Genomic DNA, 18,312 nt, shown 5'->3' with positions numbered 1-18,312 from the left:
AAAAAAAAGGCACCACTTTGAGAATAATTTTTTTCTGCTGCATTTCATTTCTCTGTGCTTAGCTACCTGTCTACACTAAGAACACTGCAACCCGCCACGAATGTAAGTGAATGATATTAGTGAGATAAATCTTGGGACACAAAGCAACACGAGCCTTTCCTTTATGTTCTGAGCAATAAAGCTGCTGCGGGGTGAGGAGGGAGCAGGCAGAAAAGTGAGGGGGTGACAAGGGAACCGGCCATTAACTTATCAATTCCAGGCCTTGGCTTTCTAATTGACAACCTCAGAGCTACTTTCATCACTTGTCGACTTCAAACCCACACTCAATTTTTCCTTTAGATAATGATGCAACTATAACATACCGGTGTTTCTGACATATTGCAGCATGTAGCAGTAGAAGATTTCCTCGGTAGCTTAGTTTCACAGGAAAGAAAAAAACCTGTTAAACATTTTTCACATCTATCAACTTCCCAAAGAAACAGTTAGTAAGAAAACAGATTTTATGCTTCCAGCGTACCAAAGTCAGTGTTTTGCACTGACCCAACCCAAAGTGCCTTGGAGTGCTTCAGTGTTATTACAGATCCAACAACAAAAAAGCTGATGCTTATTGCAATAAGCCTACAAAGCCTAAATAAATGAACACATAAAACTCAAGAAATGTACTATGGATTAAAGAGCTTAAATTAAAAATGCTGTGCAAATAATGCCACTGAAAAGATGTTACTGAAATGCCACCTAGCAAGTGTATATTTTTCATGAAGAAAATACAGAAGTAATGGTGTTGTGGTAGTGCTGTTAGACACATCCTTACGGAGAGCTGGAAAACCCTGACTCGAATCCTCCTGCAGGAATCAAAGCAGTCCATTGAAGGCAGCCAGTCCATTCGCAAAGAGGGAGGGAGAAATGTAAGTACAGTATGAACACTTCTCATATTTTGATGACAAAGAGAAAAACCACAAGTTTTGTCAAATAACAGCATGTCCACAGGCAACAAAGCACCTGGCTCTAACATAAACAGGCATATAACTGCCTTTTAATAGTGGATATAAAGGTTTGAGTCCTGCAGTCAACCTTAGAAAGGCCCCGGGGTCATACTAAACTCCATGCTTTAGGGCCCCAAGCACGTCAATCGTGGCAACAAAAGCAGTGTAAGAATGGCATAATAAACATAGGTCTCCAAATCGCTGCCAGTTCTCTGGATCCTACATAAAATGTCTTCTGAGAGGTGCCACTTTAGGTACGGTTCCATAGCCCGTTGCTGCTGAAAACCGGGTGCATAAGCATGTAGATGCTGAATTCATGGCGATTAGCAAAACAGAGGTGCTGCAGGCAGACATGACGTGCAGTCAGCTCTTGTCTTCATTGGAATTTAAGTTCTGATTGTGCAAACTGACACCCAACTAATTGTAGTTAAGGGACTTTAACTAGATTGAACAGTTCAACCGGATAACTAGAAGTTATTTAAGATTGTAGATATGGAGGGCTAAATTTCTATCATACATTCCCAAATGTATGAACCTGACTGAGCAAACGACAAAATGAACCAACCAAAGTCCTATCACAACAACCAACATCTCCAGGCATTAACTGCTCCATTTTGATCATAAATAGTGGAAGCATACCAGTGAAAACAGGAGAACCAAGACTGGACTTGTTTCCTGAGCTGCCAGTATCTTTCCTGGCTCATTCTCCATGATATTTTGGGTTTTTCTTTGGAGGCAAAAGCCACACCACCACCAGAATTATGAAAATCCAGGCTATTAGTTCCTCTTAGAGGCAGGTGTTTATCCATTTTTAAAACCAGTACCAACCACCTTTGCATTGTTGACGTTCTACAGCCAGCAGTACAAACAAGTTACCTTTCGGAGTTTGGAGCCTAAGTTTTACAAGCCTGTTTTGCCTTCCCGCAGGCGCTTTGAGCTTATAAATGGCACCTTTCGGTGTCCTGAATTATGAAGGGCAGCTAGGCCTGAATTCTCCTGTCACTTAATGATCTCACATAAAATGAGGTCCACAAAACTTTTATTACCGCTGCAGTTCAAATTCACAGGTGAAGAACCATCAGGGAAAAGATGCGGACATGTCCCTTGCTTTTGCTCTCCTCATTTTCCAGGTGCAAGAAAGCTCCCTGCTCTGGCTTTAAAAATCAGTTAGCTCTCAACCTTAGCCTGATACAAATAAAAGGCCTACGGTGTGTTACCCTCATAAGCACTGCAGAATCTGAGGGGAAAACACTTGAGAGCAACACTGCTGGTGTTGAATTTGAGTTAAATACATGGATGTAAAAACTCATCTAAGCATTCTCTTATTACTTTTTGTTTTCCAAATAATTTTGCTCATTTATCACCATTAAGTATATTTGACACTCAAGAATCGCACATAACATTTAATTAAAACATGAATTGGTTCCTCCTCTGCTCTTGAATTCACACTTGACGTTTGGAAAACAACCTGGGCCTCAGCAGCCAGAATTGAAAATTCAAAAGAAAGCCTTTCCAAAAAAAAAAAAAAAAAAAGGATTTTGTTTGCTACAAATTACTTCTGCATTTATATAAAGATTTAACGATTCAAGGCATGCCAAATTCTGTGCTAATGAGCTTTGGGTTGTGTTTTTCATTTTTGTTTGATTTTTTTTTTTTTTTTTCCTGCTAAAAACAATTACTAGAGGCCATTGAAATGCCACTGTATAAACCAGGAAACCTAGTAAAACTGTAGGTAAAATTGGCATTTTGTTTCAAGCGTAGCTCAGGAGTCCAGTTTGTTTATTGACGAGCTGCGTATTTCAAACAACACTCGCATCTCCTCCAAAAAGGAAGCAAGGTACTTTCAGAAAACACATCTGCAGCATTCTTTAACTGAAAGCAAAAATTAAAAAGCAAAACCTCACCACTTAACTCCAGCATTCTGAGGATGAAGCATCACAGCCTTCCTGCTTCCTGCTCTGCTTTCCAGTGAAAGGTAGATAAATTAGCAGACGTGTAAGCTCTTCACTCTCAGAACCTCTTTAGAGAATACACGCACCCACAGGAGCTTAAAAACCTTCCTGGAGAGAATTATTAATCTTGCTCCTAAAAGTGTAGAATTTTTAAAGCCTATTAAAACACTATCTAGGCAGAGCAGTGCAAGTCTGGCTTTTTCATGACCTGGCTTCAAGAAACAAACAAACAAATTAGTGGAAATTACACACTACTGTGTTTCACATAGCTGTGATCAGTTATACAGATCCCTGTCCACCTAAAATATGACACATAGATCAAACATTTCACACCAGATCCTGCTGTCTATCACAGGCTGATGCTTAGGTCTAAGGGAAGTCCTGCGTTTAGCCTGTATCATTCAGCCCCTCTTTCTCTGCCTATGGCCCTAATCACCCTTTTAGAAACCTACAAATAATTCAAACCTGATTTTGCTCTGGGTGTACTGCTTCTGCCCAGCTGTGGTGGAACTGCTCCCTCTTGACACCATTGCAAGTAAAGTCATAATCAATCCCTTTGACTTCAGTTTTCCAAGTAACACATGCATTGCTCCAAAAGCTTTCAGATGACTTTTTAAGTGAAAACATCCAGGATGTTGTGGGTTTCAACAGGTCGTCATAGCTATTTCCTAGCAGCTGATAAGACTAATGCTAATTATTGTTGCCAGGAAATAGAAATCCTTCTGTGATGAGCTAGTCTTGTTGTGCATGTATGCAATATTTCCCCTTCTTTCTTTGAATAGCATTTCACTGACTTAAAAGCAAAAAAAAACCCCAAAAAACCAAACCCAAACAACCAAACCACCAGCCAATCAAACAAAATAACCCAGCAGCATGACCAAATGAAAGATATTCACTCTACCTTACCCCACTCTCCAGTTCACCTCAGAAATCCCACTGACAACTCAAGAGTGGGGAATCAAACCCCTTTATTACCAAGTCCACACCAGATAAAGCAGTAATTGTAGTTATACAGTATTGGAAGTGTAGCTACAACATAGCGTGACAGCTTGTTAGTGTTGAAAATATATAAGCTCTTTGTAATTGTGCCTTTGGAATGCCATCTGTCTTGAATTAACATCCACCTGGGATCATGTTTCGATGACCAATATGGACAGATTACTGGAACTTTAAAACCTCTCTTGCTTTGTAATTGACATTTAAACTGTTTGAAGTTTCTCATTAAGTCCTTTTTTACAAATTAGGTGCAGATGTATAAAGCTAAATGTACAGTACTAAGGGAAATTAGGTCACCTGAAAGCCCAATAATAAAACGCATCTATTAACTGTTTGAACGCAATGAGTACATTAAAATTTAGAGATCGACTTTATGCCCCAAATTCTTCAAAGTTTCATCATTTCCCTTTCATTGCTGCAGAGCCCCGATGCCAACCATTTTTAATTAAAATGGCAGAGAAGGAAGCAGGCGTGGTCGCCCTGCCCACGGCAGCAGAGGGAAGAAGGCAAGGCAGGCGGCCTCAGGAACATCCAGTATCACGGGCATTTCCCCCGGCCTGAGCAACCCCTGAACGCAGAGGCCTCCAGCCCAGCAGCTCGCTGTCGCATAAGGCAGCAGAGCCGCGCAGAGCTCGCTTGCACGGCTTTCGTGAGCAGCACAGACAGGCTGCACTCAGCGAAGTGCCGGGCAGCCCAGGCACGGCCCGCTCCCCTCCCATCAAGGGGTGGCTTTGCGCCTCGAGTTCAGCAGCCAGCAGTTGGCAGCACTTAAACGCAACGCCGATGAGTACCTATGGCATAAGGCCCGTGAACCCTCTCTGCCAGTCACGGGTCTCTCAGGATAAATTAGGCCGCAGCCCACATGAAATGCACAACTGCAAATCCTTTTGGCACCACTGCTAGCATATCGGTTCTTGACATCATGCCAAGCGGCGTAACCAGCCACGCTGGCTGTGTTGCTGGGTGAGCAAGTGTATCTCAAACAGTGCCAGAGCAGGACCTAACCCGGTTCCCCTACACACAGCTCTTTTCTCCATGCCCGTCCGCATCTTCTGTTCAAGAGAAAAACTGCTGTGTATTTCTAGAAGAAAGGAAAAACTGCACCAGTCTGTATGTAAGCACACTGCAACGCCTGCGAAAGAACAAACACAAAGTAATGCTTTCCTGGAGAAGACAGAGCAATGCGTTGGAAAGGGGAACAAGATACAGCAGTAATTCACTCATACCTCGTGAGAAAGACCTCTAGCGAAAGCGTGTTTGCAACAATCCTGTTTTGCTCAAACACTTTATAACTGGCAGCTCCCATTTTGCTAATGGTTCCACAGAGGCAGGTGGAGGGCCACGAAGGATCGCTGAGGACTGAGACAGCTTTAAGCAGACTTGTTGGGGTGCCAGGGGTGATCAGCTGTATACACTCGGCTTTGCACCCTGCTTCTCATTAGCATTAATTAGACAGCATCGTACCTCTGCTGCTGCCAGGACAATAACTGGCTCAGGCAGTAGTTTCACAGTCCCTAATACTGGGTATGGAATTGCCAGAGCACACACCAGGGAGCTGGCATCTTTCTGCCAACTGCAGAGGAGAGCAGAGATAGGCTCAGCATAATGTTAGGCCAGCAGGAACACCTTTAAGCAGGTGTGGTGTATATATGATACATATAGCCACCCCAAAGCTTGATGTTAGAGAGCTCAATCAGGTTCATCCCCAGGCAGAGGGTCACAGCACGAGGGACTCCATCAGTGGTGATCAAGCCACCCCTCTCCTCCCCAGCACACGAGCCACGATCAGGTGCTCACCTAGCCAGCAATGTGACCACGCTAGTTTCAGTGAACCAAAGTCACTTTCTAGAAAAACAGGTTTTGTAGATGTTTCTCAACAGTTCTGCCTCATAGAGCGTTCTTATCACTCACTAGAAAGTCAGTAAAACTCATCCCAAGCCCATAATCTTGAAAGACACACTTAAAAATGCATTGAGTACAAAATGAATGATTATTATTATTATTATTTTTACAAAGGTTCAGGAAAGAAATCCCTCACAGACTTAATGCTTTATTGACATGCTTGGTTAGAGCACTACACACACTGAGCAAGATCAGCTGCCAGTGAGGACCACAGATGATGTCTTCCCATTTAAATGTTGCAACAAAGAATAGAACTATTTCACAAGTAACAAAGGGGAACCCTTTAATTTGCTGAAACAATTTCAGCTCTCATTGCATTAGCACCCTCCAGCGTCCAATCCATGAAAAGCATCATCAAGACTAATTTGCCAAGCAGTCTCAAACTTGTCCTGTGAGATACAAGAGGAAACAGCAGCAGGATCCTGGGAGAGAAGATAGCAACTGGAGACAACAGAAGAAACTCCCAATTCTGCAAAATATCTTCTGTTCCAAGGGCAGAAATTGTAGATGACATACGCAGAGTCCCTGAGCAAGACGTGACGAGGAATTATCATTAATCCTCTATTACCTTCCAAGAAGACACTCGGTGAGCCTCACCACACCACAGCAATCCATCACGCTCATTTAGAGGCACAGCAGCAGAAGCAGCACTCCTCCAGCAGCACTCCCAAAGCTGTACACATCCACGTCGTGCATTCCATACTCTGCAGCACTCCGCCAAGATGTGAGGTTAGCAATGTCACTTTCGACTGACGTGGTGCAGGCACGTGGGTATGCTTCTGGCCACAACATGCCATGTAAAGGAACAGATGTAAAAAGCCCTCTTGTTCATGGGGGAAGCACACTTGCATTCAGATAGCTGAGGACAACCAGGTGCAATGTTCTTTTGCATCAAAAACACTAAGCGCAGAGAGAACCCTCCACACAGATCTGTGGTGAAAAAAGTTTTCATATGCAATGCTTTACTGCAATATTGCTTGTAAAAGCACACTTAACGCCTCCAGCAATTAGAAAAAAAAAAAAAAGAACAGCTGAATTTATTACTTCAAAACAGCTGAAAGGAGTTTTAAAAAACTTTTTCCAAGAAAAAAATCTTTCCAAAGCAGGGGAAGCCCAAAAGGCCTTGGAAAATCACAAGTGAGCAAAAACAGACTGTAAATGCTGTGAGCACTGTTAGTTTCATCTGCCTGCTAACAGCACAAATACTCCAACAGCATTCTCACAGCAGCACTGCAAGGACAGCAGCATCTTCGTAAAGACACAAAAGTGGCAGCCATAGGACATGCACTGATGTCCAGACCCAGAGCGCCTGCTAGCTCCTGCTACAGACCACAAAGCTGCTAATGAAATTCAACCAACAGGTGCATCGACTGCCAAAGTTTGAAGTCATCCCTGTCTTTTCTGTCTGCATTGCACACAGCTAAGTGGCTGTCCAGCTGAAATGTGAGCAAGGACTCCTGGTTCTTCATCCAGCTCAGGTCAGCAACCGCTTAGCTGCCCCAAATTCAGGTCCTGCAAGAGCTCGTGGACTGCACCTGCGTGGCAGCCCTTTGGGCTCCAAAGCTGCACGGGTGATGAGGGACAGGCAGTTCCCACTGCTGACAGGCTGTGACATCTGCTGGGAATCAGGCAGGTCATCGAGTCCAATTCCAGGCTCCACAAAGGATCACCAAAATCCAAACCCTATGTCTGAGAGCAGTGTCCAAATGCTCTGTGAACTCCAGCACTCGGGGCCATGCCCACAGCCCTGGGCAGCCCATTCCATGCCCACCACCCTCTGGTGCAGCCCCTTTCCCTAGCTCCCAGCTGCCCCTCCCCTGACAGCTCCATGCCGTTCCCTCAGGCCCTGTCGCTGTCACACAGAGCAGAGCTGTGAGGAGCTGCAGCCGCCATTAGCTCAGCTGCTCTGAGCACACCCGGGGACCTCAGCCGCTCCTCATATGTCTTGTCCTCCAGACCCTTCCACATCTTTGTTACCCTTCCTTGGATGCTAACAGTTTTATGTCCTTCTTAGCATATACGATCCTGTACAGGGGGAAAAGGAAAGGCATTTACATGCATGCAACTCCTCCAGCAGCAGGCTCAGTCAGTCAGCCAGAGGCTGGGATATGATGCTGGGTGCCCTGCAGGATGGCGTTACTGAAGGCAGGAAAGCCTAACCTGGACTGTAAGGCCCCTAGCACAGCACAAACAAGTCCCAGGGCTCCCCAAGAACACCATGGTCAGTACTGTCTGTACACAGCAATACTTATGTTTATTACAGACTCATCACATGCTCTTCTGATAGTCACAGAATGGCCAGGGTTGGAAGGGACCTCAAGGATCATGAATCTTCAACCCCCCTGCCACATGCAGGGCCACCAACCTCCCCATTTCATACTAGACCAGGCTGCCCAGGGCCCCATCCAACCTGGCCTTGAACACCTCCAGGGATGGCAACCTCTCTGTGCAGCCTGTTCCAGCACCTCAGCACTTTCTCTGTAAAGAACTTCCCCCTGACATCCAACCTAAATCTCTCCTTCGTTCAACATAAAACCATTTCCCCTTGTCCTGCTGTTATCAACTCTTTCAAAGAGTTGATTCCCCTCCTGCTTGTAGGCTCCCTTTAGGTACTGAAAGGCTGCAATGAGGTCACCCCGCAGCCTTCTCTTCTCCAGGCTGAACAAGCCCAGCTCCCTCAGCCTATCCTCATAGGTGAGGTGCTCCAGCCCCCTGATCATCTTTGTGGCCCTCCCCTGGACCCTCTCCAACAGCTCCATGTCCTTCCTGTACTGGATTCCCCAGGCCAGGAAGCAGTACTCCAGATGGGGCCTCCCAAGGGCAGAGTAGAGAGTAACAATCACCTCTCTGTCCCTGCTGGCCACCCCTCTTCTGATGGAGCCCAGGATACCATTTGCTTTCCGAGCTGCAATCAGCTACGAAATGCCTACAGTATCCAGGCCCTTCAGGTGCCGCAGGTGGGGCGTCACGAGGTCAGAGCACGGAGGCCACTCACCTCCCCGCCCCTCCGCCCGCGCTGCCTCCGGCCCTCCGCACCGCCCGACGCCTGCCCCGCACCGCCCGCACCGCCCTCGCCGCACAGCGCCCCCCTCAGGCGCCGCGTCCCGACCCCGCTCCCTCGCCCCCGATCCGCTCGTGCCGCGGGGCGGCGCCGCCTCACTCACAGCCACCGCCAGCCCCGCGTCGCCGTCGCCACCGCCACCGCCGCCGCCATCGCCGCCTCGCCCCGCCCCGCCGCTGCCTATTGGCTGGGGAACGCCGCCGCGCCCCTCCCCCGTGGGGCTGATTGGTGAGAAGGGAGGAGGAGGTGTGTCGCGCGCCACGTGGGGCTGTGGAGCCGCCCCCCACGTGCCCTGGCAGGAGGGGCGGGGCGCTCGGCGCGGCCGGTAGCGGGGCGCCTCCTGGCTGCCGGCTGCGCTCCCTCAGCGCGGCGCCCTCTGCCCGCCCGCGTGCCCCCAGCGCCTCCCTCAGGGCTCCGAGGTGACGGTGCGGGTGCTGGGCGCGGGGCAGTGCCGGGTAGCCGGCAGCGGCCTGCCCTGCTCCCTGCCGTATTGTAGAAGGCCCGTAGAGCTATTAATGAGCCGCCCTGATAAAAATATGCGATCTTTATTGGAGTCTGTGTGGAAGCCAAGTAGCGAAGAGCCCCGTGCTGCCGCCCGAAGCCGTTGCGCATCGCCGTCCTCCTGATGCTCATTTACTGTGATTTGCAAGAGAGAAATGAGCATCGCAGCAGCGCGGGCGCAGCGTGCCTTCCTCGTGGTGCTGTGAGCACAAAGGGCGTCCTCAGATCCTCGTGCAAAAGTGGGGAATAAACATCTGTCAGCACCGATCTTGCGGAGGTTTCGGTGACGCTTTCAGACAGGAGGGCATTTGTGATGGCCGGCTGTGTCACGGGGCCTCTGTGGTGCCAGAGCTGCTTGGGGCCTGCTCTGATGGCTCAGTGCAGTGACAGCTCCTTGGGGCCTTGGCTGGGACTCACTGCTCTCCTGGAGGAGAGACAGGCTTGGCCTGGGCAGTGGGTTAAGGTGATAATGGGGTGATATAAGTGGGGGTGGCTAAGCGAGGGGAAGGAGAAGCAGAGAAGGGGTTCTGAGCCAGAAGAAAGATGGGTGGGCGAGCAGGAAGTATTTACTTTTCTTCTCCCCAACCTCCTCTTCAGACAACGGACTGAGAGCCTTTCTCCTTGGAGCAGGCAGCCCCTGCTCAGCCCTCAGGCCTCACAGGTAATTCTCTGCTTCCTCAAGGTTCCTTGTGGGATGGTCGGCACTCAATGCCAAAACAGAGGGAAGATGAAAGCAAAAAAAGGGAGAAACATCTGGAAAAAATGAAGGGCCAGTAGCTGAGGTGGAGCTGCAGGAAGTAGAAACTACTAGAGCAGGTCTTGCAGTAAATCAAAGAAAACACTAGCTAGAAAGTATCAAGTTATAGAAGCCCTACTTTGTACATTAAGAGGATTTTACAGTGAGTGCATATTGCTATCCAGTTCAGATAACGTTATACTTACTACACAGCTTTTGGGGAAGATTACTGAAAAGCATCTGCCTGGAACCACTGCAATTCAGAAAAGTCAAATATTGGCATGCTGGAAGTGGTTCACAGCCTACGTGCTCCATGCGCTGCCTGGAAACACAGTTTGTAAGGGAATTTGAAGTGGGGAGCTGTGCTTGCCAATACTCCAGGTAGGAGCTTGTGATACATTTCAAAAAGTGGTGTGGTTTCAGTATTGGTTTTCTTTCTCATTCCTTATATAGCCTCATGTTTTATTTGTTGTGATCCACTGAGCGTATGTTTCCACTGTCTGGGAGCAGGTCTGTTTCCTGAGTGCCAAGTATTTATTTACCAGTGCACAAGGCCACGAGTTGTTTGGGACGAGGGTGGATAGTGGTAGGACAAGGGGAATGGTTTCAAACTGAGACAGGGGAGGTTTAGGTTAGATATTAGGAGGAAGTTTTTCATACAGAGGTGGTAACGCACTGGAACAGGCTGCCCAAGGAGGCTGTGGATGCCCCATCCCTGGAGGCATTCAAGGCCAGGCTGGATGTGGCTCTGGGCAGCTTGATCTAGTGGTTGATGACCTTGCACATAGCAGGGGGGTTGAAACTAGATGATCATTATGGTCCTTTTCAATCCAGACCACTCTGATTCTATGATGCTATGATTCTCTCCTCATATGCATCACCTGGGCTTGCTAGAAGCAGGAGCTACAGGCAATGTCCACACTGCACCCAGTGCACAGGAGAACCTACGCTGCAGGGCACCTTTGGTTTTGCTCAGTGTGAGTCAGGCGACAGGGCATGGTGATGGCTGCTGCAAGGGTGGCAGCAGAAGTGAGTACGTTATGCTTTAGTTCAGAAGGTGAAAAATAGAGGGCATAGAACTACTCGGAGCAAATGCTCTTTTTTAAACAAATAAAAAAAGTCCATCACAATGGGTTTTCCAGTGTGAAATACTGTCAAGCTACGGAGCACGCAAGGAGGAAAGTATGGCTCGTGTGTAGATGAGGAGGGGGACAAAAAAAGCGGACTCTGCTGTTACAGATGTTATTTTGACAGGTTTCAAAACTCAAAATATTCTGTATATTTTACAGCAGATTGTATGTGAATGCTTGTTAGTATTCATATGCCCTATGCTTTTATTCCCAAGTCCCCTCTCCCAGTAAGTCTAGTATTTTCACCTCAAAGGAGGTTCCTTAAACTTGAATTGCTGCAGCGTGCTTCAAACCCCACCAAATAATCTGCAGGCTGTTGATGCTGTAATGCTATGGTGGCTTGTATGCCATTAAAATGGATCACTGAAATGTCCGTCTATAGATCCTTTCCTCAATACGTTGTGTCAGTGTACTGTATAGATCCTTTAATCCATAGACTATTATTAAAATAGTGGATTAAGGAGTTGTTTGGGATGAGAGCATGCTGTATATGTAACAAAACAGTTTAGCTGAGATTAGTATTTATTACTCGACAGAAAAATTGATTGAAGGATTCATAGATGCTGATAATATCAGAGCCTGGGAGACACTAATGCATTTGATTGTTGTGTTTTTGCCACGTGAGCCCTTGTTAAGCAAACCTGTTATACACAAAATAACTAAATACTGATATAAAACACTGTGCTTAGATAGCTTAAAACATTTTGCACGAGGATGTGCATGGAAAGGACATTCAGACTTGTGAAATGATAACTTCTAAAATATGTTTAAGAGAGTTCACAAGGTGTTATACAAATCACTATCAACTTACCCTAACCCAAAGTGAACTGGAAAAGATGTATTTTTTTCCATGCTATTTTCTTCTGCCAGCAGTCTTCCTGAATTTATCAGAAAGGGGAGTTTCATTCAGCCATGTGTTAAAGTTTAACCAACTAAAACGGTCACAGTTTTACAGACTTATCTTTCATGTAACAGAAGGTTGTCAACAAGCCTTTTCAGTGACATCTCCACATTAGGATGGCAAGCAGATGATTTGAGGATTACCAGGCTGCTGGACAGGTCATCTGGGATCTTAAAAATCTCTTCTATAAAGGACCAAATCTGCAGCCAGAAGCTGTTTACTGCAGGGAAGGGGGAGGGAAATGGGTTTTGTTTAAAAGGCATAGACCCGTGGTTTTGTTTGTGTCTGCCACAGATCATTGTCTTTAAAGCTCTCTCTGTATAATGGAGAGCTGAACTTCGGTTGACACTTGTTCCTAATGAACCACTGGGCAGAGTCGAATTTCAGTACTGAAGCTAAGATGAAAAGAAAAAATTGTTTATAAAATGTATGATATTCACTAAGTGGTGAGTAGAGCAAAGCTTTTTTTTTTTCCCAAGGTAGAAATTGTTAATATTTAGTTTCAGTTATATTGAGTGGCACATTTAAAAAATAGTTTCTAAGCAGAGTTTTAGGAATTTTTTTGAAAATCCTGTTGTTCAGGTCCACATTACATTACAGCTTAGTTTGAGTATTTCTGAAGGGGGGTGCAGGCACATCCGTAGCAAGTAAAACTGCCTGCAGTTGTGCCAGTGCTGGAGATTTCTCAGGTTGGACATTAGGAAATAGTTCTTCTCCAAAAGAGTGATCAGGCTCTGGAACGGGCTGCCAAGGGAGGTGGGGGAGTCACTGACCCTGAAGGTGTTCAGGGAACACTGGGATGTTGTACTGAGGGACATGGCTTATGGGGAGTATTGGTGGAAGGTGGGCGGTTGGACTGTGTGACCTTAGAGGTCTTTTCCAACCTTGGATATTCTATGATACCAGGATTCTCTTCCGTGGTCGTATCTGTTATTGTCAGGACCAGTTCCTACCTCTTTGCAAACCCTGGGCACACAATGCTATGGTTTGTAAGGAGCTTACGGAGCCCCGTGCAGAAGGCCTCAAAGTTAGCACCAAGTGATGCCACAAAGGCATCACTTTGGGGGTGAGTGCTAGATTTACTGAAGTATTTTATAATTTAGCCCTGTGGCACTAGCAGTTTGGATTAGGTTGCTGATAGCTTCAGAAGTTATGCTCCACTTTGACATAATAACAGACAAAAGGAACACTTAAAGAATTCTTAGAGAAATTGTGTCCTGCCTACCTGTGACTCTCACACTTTCCATAATTTTTCACATTTCTGAAATCCTCATGTAAAACACTGCAGTACCTCATGTTTTCAGTGCCAAAGGGGAGAAAAGAAAATGAAATCAGGAGCTTTGACAGATTTTTACTAAATTTTTCTCAGCCAGTAAATTTGACATGGTAAGAATCATATTCTGAATATAGTTAATAATCTGAATGTAGTCTGTGAAACATCACTTAGATGCTGTTGCCTTCAGTCATGCCAGAAAGCAGCACGTTTCAGAATGAAAGTTTTCCAAAAGCTGTTGAACATCCAAAGGGTGATGTCTCACATCACTTTAACGAGGTCGTTCTTTTCCTGGTTATTAAGAAAAAGAAAGTCTGCGGCAAGTGTGGTAAGATTTCATGAATAGCTTTGATGTGAGAAACATGAAGTGGAATGATTTTGTTTTCATGGAATAACCCAGGTACCCACGCATCCCAGCAAGAAACAGAGACTTTCCATCAGGTGAATGGTGGGAGACCAATTATGCTATAGCCCTGTCCTTAAGGACTGCCGTAACCACTGGCAGCAGAACACCATCAGACTCTCCACAGGTGATGAGGTAGGCTCCAGACCCTGATAAAAAAAAAGCGATGTCTAATAAACAAGCAGAAGTGCCATATTCTATCTTGATTAGAGTTTTAAAATCTAAATCTTCCTTTCCTATTTGTATAAATAATTCTCATTCCACCATCAGGCACAGCTTTTTTGTGTGTATTCATTTGTTTGGGCTGAGAACGTAAAATGCTGCGTAGCTCCTTCACTGAATGTCTCTGCTCAATGCCATGCACCATAACAGAATCGAGCTGGGAGCTTTCTGAAAACCCCAGCCCAGACAAGGCAAATGTAAATTTAGTGCCAGTCCCAGCTCCCAAATTGAAGCATTTGATGGCTTTGTTCAGCCATGCCCATCATGAACAGCAGGTGCACAGAGCCACCACATCTCAGTGTGACAGTGACGAATGTTGCAGGAGTGCAATGGCAATAGCCTTCCTGTTTCCATTTAACCCTCAGTTTTGTGACAGAGGTGACATGAGACGTAGTAGTTGTCCCAGTGACTTCGATGGTGTCACTGACATTTCATGTCATGCATCATCAGTCATTTTTCGGAAATCATCACAGGACTCTCAGAGGATAGGAAATGTGTTCACTACTACAGATTAAGCTACTTTTGGATCATCCAACCGCTGAAAAACTTCCTACCTTAGAGGCCAACTGCGGAGAGTGACTGCATCATATATGTGAGCAGAGGAAAGTTAGCCGATAGAAAACCATGCTAACTATTCTCCTGCAACTCGGGTCTTCTTTCACAGAATCACAGAATGGCCAGGGTTGGAAGGGACCTCAAGGATCATGAATCTCCAACCCCCTGCCACATGCAGGGCCAACAACCTCCCCATTTAATATTAAACCAGGCTGCCCAGGGCCCCATCCAACCTGGCCTTGAACACCTCCAGGGATGGGGCATCCACAACCTCTCTGGGCAGCCTGTTCCAGCACCTCACCACTCTCTCTGTAAAGAACTTCTCCCCTGATGTCTGACCTAAATCTCCCCTCCCTCAACTTAAAACCATTTCCCCTCGTCCTACACATACCAACCCTTTCAAAGAGTTGATTCCCCTCCCCTCTGTAAGCTCCCTTTAGGCACTGAAAAGCTGCAATGAGGTCACCCTGCAGCCTTCTTTGTAGTGAAAGACGTTGTGCCTTAGTTCAGCTACTGCTGAAGTCATAAGAGAATCCACTGTAAATACAGAAGGACTGAACAAAAGACACAAACTTTCTCGTCTAAATTATGACATTTTTTTATCACTCTGAAGCTCCTTCTGTATCTCACATTAGCTCATTATGTCCTATTTCTATTTTTAGTTTCACTTTCCTAATTTCAATCCATTCAAGTAACTCTGTCTCAGACCTTGTTTTTTTCCTTTGAAAACCCACTGCCATATGGAGGAAACATTAAAATTATTGGATCCAAAGTAAAAACAAAAGCAGCTTAGTGTTAGTGCAAGAGGCTTAAATCGAGACAATTAAACCTAAGTTAAACTGAAAGTAAAAATTACACATAATTTTGACCAGCAGATACCCACCACATAGCAAACCATTCCCATTGATGAGGACAGCACTTATTCTTCAAATGTGTGATCTTGGGAGATACTGATGCAGACTCAGGAGAAACATCCAGCAGCAGCATCTCTAAGAAGAGGCTCCTGGCCAGAGATTCACCACGGGGGCATCCACTGCTGCGCACCAATATTTTGTGAGGGAGGCCATGTGGTACTTTCAGCACGGACAGGACCCTGGATAATCCTTTTGTCGCACAGCTTTCATCTCCTCTTTAATTTTAATGCTGTGGTTTCTCTGGAGCGCTGCTGTGAGTTACGGACTCTATGGCTGCCTCCTGCATAGCCCACAGATGACAGTTGGCACGATGAACCATCGTGGTGTTCGGATACTTAGGGGCAGCCTACACACACATAAAAGGTGAAAGGTGGAACACATCTCCACACAAACTGGGACCTCTGGTTTGTGCTACATCAAGTAATAGATCAAATTGCCCAGGGTCCCATCCAACCTGGCCTTGAACACCTCCAGGAACAGGGCATCCACAATCTCTCAGGGCAGCCTGTTCCACCACCTCACTGCTCTCTCTTTGCCAGAACTTAAGTTCTATAAATGGAGCTCTTCCATGACTCGTAAGCTTTCTAACAGCGTAATTATTTGCTGTCCCATGAGCATTTCTCAGTGCTGTGACTGTCTGTGACTTATCTGGATTTCTGCAACATTCTGGGTAGGACCTAGAAGTGTTGCTGCCTTCTCTGTGCTCGGGCCATGAGGTGCAAAGATAATTAGGAATGAAAGAAAGTATTTTTCTTCACTTTCATCTACCTGCAATCTTAGAACTCTAGCATTTTTCATTGAATTTCCCTTTGCCAGTATTTTCAAGGATTCCAAGGCTACAATTCCCACCTCCAGGTCCTGCACAGCAATAGTCAGTGTCTCTGTAGAGGATCCTGCTGGATATTTGCACATTGTGTGCTGGGACTGGTGTTGCAGTACGCAGAAGTGCATTCCTGGATTAAATTACAGGGTAGATGTTCTGCTCAGGTTATTTTACCAGCAGTCCTCCTAAGTGTCAGGTGTGAAGTTGGCCAGGAAACAGCTTTTTGTTCAACAAAACATTGAGATTCAACTTCTGCCCCATTCAGTGCAAAAATTGCCTTCAAAAACCTCTGTCTGTAAACCTGTTTCAAACACTAAAAGATAGATGTGTTTCACCCTAAAATAGTCCAGTGGTCAAGAAAATCGCTGGGGGATTTAGAAACACATTTCTAATCTGCCTAAACTTGTCTGCCTGTCTTGTTTTCTTCTGAAATTCTGATCTGGCTGTAAGAAATGTCTTCCACGACAAACAAACCAACCAAGCCCAAACCACTATCTCTGCTTGAAACTGGTCATTGTGTAACAGAACAAACTTTGTTTTGACAAACCAGTATTTTCCTGGTACAGGAATCAATTCTTTGTTTGGACTTTGCCCCCTGGGTCTGGATATTGTCCTCTCTGACAATAATAAGGGAATAAAGGGAAACCCCTTTATTTCTCTCTACAGTTTCTGTGCAGAGCTACTGCCATCACTCTGCTTCCTGGGATAAACAGGGGATCTGAGCAGAGCCCTGTAGAAAAGTAGAAAACAGGACTGACATCTGCTCTATTTTGTAGCTCCTAAGCAAGGCTAGGGAAGAAATGTCACAACTGCATGGTCTCGTGTGGCCTTGGGACACGGAAAGAATGGGCTTCCACGCCAACCCACCGGCTTCCTCGGTCACATCTCAGATTGGATAATAGGAAAAGTTTCTTCTCCAAAGGAGTGGTGAGGCACTGGTGCAGGCTGCCGTCCCTGGAAGAGCTCGAGAAATGTTTATAAGGTGTACTGAAGGACATGGTCTTGTGGGGTTATATTGGTGGTAGGTGGGACTGGATGACTTTGGAGGTCTTTTCCAACCGTGGTGATTCTATGGTTCTGCCTTATGGTGCTCCAGGAGAGACGAGCTTGCTCCTCGTGTTGCTGCTGCAACAACAGTGGGGGTAAGCAGAGGCTGGACTGCCCACCATGTTGGGAGGTTATCAGTGCATTTCTTCCTCAAGTCAGGCTGTTCTGTGATTGTAAGCACTTCATTTCAGGGATGAATTCTGAACAAATTAGAAGCTAGGCATGAAAAGATAGGAAAAATAGAGGGCGTTTTCTCAACAAATATTTTTTCCAAAAACAGAGAAGAAAATCAATCAACTATCTTGACTTGACGGCCCTGTCTGAAGTGCTGTATTTTTAGTGAACTTAAACATCTGAAGACATCAAAGGTATTTGGGTGAGAAGAACTGATCCTTATAAAGGAAGACTGTATATCTGAAATACAGTTCACTCTAAAGGACCTTTTCCAGGCACACGACTGCACTTACACATCTTCACAGAGAACTTACATGAATGACTAGTGTTAACTGTTCTTTATTCTTGATCGTTGATGAACTTGAAAATAGCATACATAATTAACTATATGTCAATATATTTCATGTCTTCACTCCTCCAAGAGTGTGGTTTGGTAAAAGTCCCATCTTACCCTTAACTCTGCTCCCATACTTTAAGGTTATATGTGCTGTGGCCAGTAGGTGATGCTAAAATCCCTCTGAGGGAAGGAAGAATTTAGATTGCACTTTCGGAAGCGTCGCAAGTCCAGGAAGCTGCAGGAACGTGCTGCCATTCAAACATGGCAAGTTTCATTTGTCATCCCTTGGCATATCTAATTAACAAGCAGATTAACACTACTCCCATCTTACCAACAGGGATTTCCAGATGTTACAAATAAAAGCAGAGGAAACCCATGATGGCAGTTATACAGTAACCAAAC

The 18,312-nt window shown here is 45.7% G+C and overlaps 1 protein-coding gene across 1 annotated transcript in view; it reads right to left on the bottom strand.

Annotated features, from left to right (window-relative positions):
• The window catches only part of CLYBL (citramalyl-CoA lyase), a 156,715-nt gene extending 147,668 nt beyond the window's left edge, over positions 1 to 9,047 (bottom strand). Inside the window, exon 1 of the mRNA XM_042866781.1 lies at positions 8,998 to 9,047. Within this exon, the coding sequence (XP_042722715.1) occupies positions 8,998 to 9,047 (50 nt within the window). The remainder of the gene's footprint in view (positions 1 to 8,997) is intronic.
• Positions 9,048 to 18,312: the final 9,265 nt, after the last annotated feature.

This window comes from Lagopus leucura, unplaced genomic scaffold (assembly GCF_019238085.1).
Source record: "Lagopus leucura isolate 7727_CA_CO unplaced genomic scaffold, USGS_WTPT01 Super-Scaffold_100001, whole genome shotgun sequence".
Classification (NCBI taxonomy): domain Eukaryota; kingdom Metazoa; phylum Chordata; class Aves; order Galliformes; family Phasianidae; genus Lagopus; species Lagopus leucura.
The sequence above is the reverse complement of the archived record's forward strand: the minus strand, read 5'-3'. Positions and strand labels throughout refer to the sequence as shown.